The sequence below is a fragment of the Oncorhynchus gorbuscha genome, linkage group LG14, assembly GCF_021184085.1.
Source record: "Oncorhynchus gorbuscha isolate QuinsamMale2020 ecotype Even-year linkage group LG14, OgorEven_v1.0, whole genome shotgun sequence".
Taxonomy (NCBI): domain Eukaryota; kingdom Metazoa; phylum Chordata; class Actinopteri; order Salmoniformes; family Salmonidae; genus Oncorhynchus; species Oncorhynchus gorbuscha.
This window is the reverse complement of record NC_060186.1, coordinates 40,603,492-40,609,332: the sequence shown is the minus strand read 5'-3', so window position 1 is coordinate 40,609,332 and position 5,841 is coordinate 40,603,492. Positions and strand designations below refer to the sequence as shown.

The following is a 5,841-nucleotide window of genomic DNA, read 5'->3' as shown; positions in this document are numbered from 1 at the left end:
TCCACAAAAAATGTATTAAGTGTTCTGCAGTTCTACATATTTTGCCATAGGGTGGAGAATTTTTTTAACACCTTTCATGCAATTCTATTCATTGTGGCAAGGGGCAGAGATTTATTTATCTCTTCAGTTTTGTAGCTACTTTCCTGCAATTCTATGACTTATGCCATGTTAATGATATTTCAGTGAGAGTGACTAACAAAATCAATTTGAGGTCACAGGGCCCCTGGGCACGTGCCCTGCATGACCGGTTGGTATTCGGCCATGATAACTAATTTAACAATCTAAAAAATGCTGGCTGACCTGGCTAATTTGAGTAACTGTCAGTGATTGACATAACAAGAGAATAATTGCTGATTCACAACCAAATTTCTAACTTGCACCTTGTGTATTCTACTATTCTAACCCTCAACAATAACTTGAAATTGTAAGTCGCTCTGGATAAGAGCGTCTGCTAAATGACTTAAATGTAAATGTAAATCCCGACTGGGGTTCGGGCCCCCTGGTGGCCTGGGCCCCAAGCAACCGCATTTGTCACTTATTCCTGAAGCCGGCCCTGCTAGGCCCCAAGTTAGCTGAACCTGCTGTTCGCAGGAGCTATGGTCAAGTGAGATATAGGTGCCGACCTGCATAGAAGGAAACAGAACACGGTTAAATCATCAGTGGAAATACCACATATATGGCTTTGCGCAGTGTGTTGAATAGATGCCACGATCCGGACATGAGTGAGTGCTCGGCTCGTTCTCGACACTGTGCGCGTTGAAATCTACGCCCACGGTGACGTTAGCACCGCCTACCGGGCGAAATGCCGTGAAAGAGTACGTCCCAAATGTACGGCGCAGTACAGTCACGTGACGAATAACATGCTCAGTTGACAATCACATATGAAGACGTGAGAGACTGCGAGAATTTCTCTGCAGCAACAAATAAACTCCGAAATATAAACCTGTATTTCGCAAATAGGTGGTAAGAAAGACTCCCAATTATCGTATATGTTTTGTTTTGCAAATAGGAGGGGATATCCAAATGCATGCATTAGTCTAGAAGGAACACTTGATTCGGTCTGACGGAACACTTGATTCAACGCAGACGTGTGTGAATGGATATTAATGCTGTCGTGAAACAAGTTGGCGAATTTATAATGAAACTAGCTGTGGGTTGTAGGCTACATAGGGGACTGGCATATTGACCATCTTTTAGGATGGTATTTTCAGTTATTGATGTATTCCATTCGTCGAAAGCTGACCCTGTCGTGGTTGCAGAATGCATGCTTTGTTGCCATGTCTGACAGTCCATCGTATTGGCCCATCTGCTTTGAAGTAGATAACACGAATGTGTACATTTGAATAAAGGCTTGCTACAATATAAATATGCCCGGTCGACAATAATACTTCTGGCATCTTTGGAAAGCTCAAATTCTCGCCTTTTCAAGGAAAACACTGTCATGTCCCTTGACGGTTATGATTGGGAGAAAATATAGAGATTGACACTGTTTTTAACCTGTAACTAAGGCTTTATATGGTTAATTATGGCTGGCATTGGTTAAAATCTGCCACAATATCAATGCTGTCAGCTAAGGTACAGTGTATGAGGGGATAGTAGGTGGGTTGGACAAGGCTATCAGAATGTGCACATGATGGACGGTAGAGGTAGCCTAAATATTAATTATTTAATATTTCTAAAAATTCACTGACTATGTGACTAAAATGGCTGGGATTTAAAACTAAACTAAAATGGTTTTAGTCGAACGAATACGAGAACTAACGAAGGATGAAATAACACAAATGTAACAGCCTAAAATGTATTTTAAAACTTAATCTTAAATAGCTGCCGAAATGAACACTGCAGTGTAACATTACATTCTATTGACCCCATGCTCAGTTGCAATGTACCATTATTGCTATAAGGCTACATTGACATCTGGAATAGTTTTTATGTCATAGTTTTTAGGTTAGCCTACAGTTACTCAATGTTTCAAGTGTCAATGTTTTTCACACCAGACGTGAAGCTCCTTTACTATCTAAAATGTCTACATGTAGAAAGTTACGGAGATGCCAACATCTGGCCTAGTACTTTAGTTAGAGATGCTTCTTTCAGTGCTTTGACCAGCAGAGTATGTCATTGTTTCAGCAACACTTTGAGAAATGCCTTAGTGCATGAGTCAGAGGTGTTAAATTTACGAACAAATGTTTGGTGCGTGTTTTAGAGCGTGCAGGAAGAGTGTAGTCCGATAGAACCACATTTTGTCATTGCACAGAAATCAGACCTGTCATGGTTACCAATAGTATTTGTGTGTTTGATCGTTTATTGAGCTTACCTGGCAAAATGGAATAGCCCCAGAAGTGCAAACCCACCACACTAAAAGTATTTGATAGGAAGGACATACTATTTTAACCCACGTCTGCACAATATATCCTCTCCCAAATTAATTTTAAGCTGTATATAATACAATCTTAATTACTGTGTGCGTGTAGCAGGAGGTCGAGAAGTGGCATCATGGACGTGTCCAGCCACAGCCTGTTCCTCCTGCAGCAGCTCAACGTCCAGAGGGAGTTCGGCTTCCTGTGTGACTGTACTGTCGCCATTGGCAACGTGTACTTCAAGGCCCACCGGGCCGTCCTGGCTGCCTTCTCCAACTACTTCAAGATGATCTTCATTCATCAGTCAAGGTTTGCTATCTTTTATCAACAGTACTAGTCAATATCACACTCATGTTGTTGTTAAATACCTATGTTGAGGCCTTCAAGTAAGTACTTAGCATTGTACAGTAGCGTGGGCTAGTGTCCACATACGATGTAGGCTAGCATAATAGTGGTCGTCAGGGGTTATTTCAGTGGTATTGGAGATTCAAAGGAAGGTTGTGTTGACTCATATTTCACTGACTGTTAAGCTAATATGATCGTTGAGGATGGTAATATACAAAATGTATATGATGTGTGTGTTTTCCCTGGAAAGCTGTCACAAATAAGATATTTTGAGCTAGTTTTATACATCTTACTCTACAAAATCCAAGAGATACTTTGATATAAATCTGTCTTTGCAGACTAAAAGCTAATGGTCAGCAATAATACTTTCCCACTGTCTACTACCATCTCCACAGCGAGTGCATTAAAATCCAGCCCACGGACATCCAGCCGGATGTGTTCAGTTACCTGCTCCACATCATGTACACTGGCATGGGCCCCAAGCAGCCAGTGGACCAGGGCCGCCTACAGGAGGGCATCAAGTTTCTCCATGCCTACCAGCTGTGCCGTAACCCCGACGACGAGGGTTCCCCCGATGTTGGCGACCTGGTCCGTATGTCCAACCTGTATGGTATTCAGATTTCATCCCAGTTGGCCAACAAAGAGGGTACTGAGGGCCCTAAAGGTAGTGCAGGGGCCCGAGGAGGAGACGGGCGTTCGTCCACCCAGGCGGGCCGCTCCCACGCCGCACAGTTCTCGATGACCGTGGGGATGGAGGGCATCCCCTCCTCGGACCGTCAGCCCTTCTCTGGTCACCTCCGTGGCGTCTCCTCAGTGGCTTCCGGCGACGACTCAGACATCTCGACACGCATCAAGCAGGAGAGGGTGGAGGAAGGGGAGGGAAAGGAGGGCCACCAGGTGCTGGGAAGAGTAGGGTCCCCAACATCTCCCTCAGCCCAGGGCGGCAGCCCCTGCCAGGGCCTCCTGTTCAAGAATGGCCCTCTGGTGCTGCTGTGCCCCCGCTGTGGCGAGCGCTGCTCCTCCCCCGAGCGGCTCCGCAAGCACCTTGTCAGCCATGCCGCCTGTTCCCTGGATCCCAGTGGACTAATGGAGGACCTCTCCCAGGGCGGGGTAGGGGACCCGGAGGGCCCTGAGGACAAGCAGCAACGTGGGGCCCCCCAGGATCAGCTAGATGCAGGCTGCTTGGAGGAGGCCCTGCGGCAGAGCCAGGCCCTAGCTAATGAGCTAGCTGCTGAGCTAAGTTGGAGCAGGGGCGGTATAGCCATTGGCACTAGTCCACCCCCCACCACCACCTCCAGTACCAGTCACGCACGAAAGCGCAAGATCGCTTGTGCTGTGTGCAGCTTGCGCTTCGCCCAGAAGAGCCAGCTGCAGGAGCACATGTATACTCACACGGGCAAGCCGTCACGCTACCACCGCTACAGCCGCCTCTGCAGCCAGCTCATCCACGCCTCCGGACACTTCTGCGAGGGGCCAGCGGAGGGCGGCGTTGGGGTGGCAGCAAGCACCACAGTAATGTTGACGGAGGAGTCCAACAGGGAAGCTCAGGACAATGGCAGCTCCTGCTATTCGCTAGACTCTGAGATCTCACAAGAGAGCGTGGATGCCGTCACTGTGGAATGAAAGTGATAAAAAAAAACTGAGTGCCAAATATTTTTTCTTATTCTTAATTCCTGATAGTACCTCCTGTTTCAGTTTTTTTTCTTTGGTTTGATTCCTACTGAACATGACCTTGTTTCAGTTATAGGGATTCCTTACCTTTTGTCATTATCCTTCCACTTATCCGCTTATATCCTGTCTTTTGTCAATACTGTCATCTTTCTGTTGGTTAGATGAAACCCTGTGATGTGATTCCAGTGTAAACCGTATCTAATTTTATTCAGTGAATGTCTGAATAGAATAGAACATTGTTTTTACATGATACTTGTGTTCTCTCTCTGTTGTCATATGTTACCAGCTGATATTGATTGGAATTCAGCAAATACTATGTATCTGCAGTTATTTCTGAGAATTTGCACATTCCGAAATAAGTAGTTGTTGAAACAGGTACAGTACCAGTCAAAAGTTTGAATACACCTACTCATTCCAATGTTTTTTTTATATATTGTAGAATAATAGTGAAGACGACAAAAATGTGAAATAATACATGGGATTATGTAGTAACCCAAAAAGTGCCTTTATGACGGCTTTCCATTCTCTCAACCAGCTTCATGAGGTAGTCACCTGGAATGCATTTCAATTAACAGGTGTGCTTTGTTAAAAGGTCATTTGTGGAATTTCTTAATTAGTTTGAGCCAATCAGTTGTGTTCTGACAAAGTAAGGGTGGTATACAAAAGATAGCCCTATTTGGTAAAATACCAAGTCCATATTATGGCAAGAACAGCTGTTATAAGCAAAGAGAAACGACAGTCCATCATTACTTTAAGACATGAAGGTTAGTCAATTCGGAAAATGTACAGAGCTTTGAAACTTTCTTCAAGTGCAGTGTCAAAAACCATTGAGCTATAATGAAACTGGCTTTCATAAGGACCACCACAGGAAAGGAAGACCCAGAGTTACCTCTGCTGCAGGAGGAGGATAAGTTCATTAGAGTTATCAGCCTCAGAAATTGCAGCCCAAATAAATGCTTCAAATAGTTCAAGTAACATCAACTGTTCAGAGGTGACTGCATGACTCAGGCCTTCATAGTCTAATTGCTGCAAATAAACCACTACTAAAGGACACCAATAATAAGAACAGAGGTGCTTGGGCCAAGAAACACGAGCAATGGACATTAGACCTGTGGAAACCTGTCGTTTGGTCTGATCAGTCCAAATATTCGATTTTTGGTTCCAACTGCCGTGTCTTTGTGAGACACAGAGTAGATGAATGGATGATCTCTGCATGTGTGGTTCCCACCATGAAGCATGGAGGAGGAGGTGTGATGGTGTGGGGGTGCTTTGCTGTTGACACTGTGACACTATTTTGAATTCAAGGCATTCTTAACCAGCATGGCTACCACAGCATTCTGCAGCGATACACCATCCCATTTGGTTTGGGCTTAGTGGGACTATCATTTGTTTTTCAACATGATAACAACCAAACACACCTCCAGGCTGTTTAAGGGCTATTTGACCAAGAAGAGTGATGACCTGGCCT

The 5,841-nt window shown here is 44.8% G+C and overlaps 1 protein-coding gene across 1 annotated transcript; it reads left to right on the top strand.

The window, feature by feature from the left end:
- The first annotated feature begins 824 nt into the window (after positions 1-824).
- On the top strand, positions 825-4,974 carry LOC123995817 (zinc finger and BTB domain-containing protein 25-like). The gene is made up of 3 exons (XM_046299499.1): positions 825-963; positions 2,472-2,666; positions 3,098-4,974. The coding sequence occupies exons 2-3, from the start codon at positions 2,494-2,496 to the stop codon at positions 4,323-4,325; spliced, it is 1,401 nt and encodes a 466-aa protein (XP_046155455.1). The 5' UTR covers positions 825-963; positions 2,472-2,493; the 3' UTR covers positions 4,326-4,974.
- Positions 4,975-5,841: the final 867 nt, after the last annotated feature.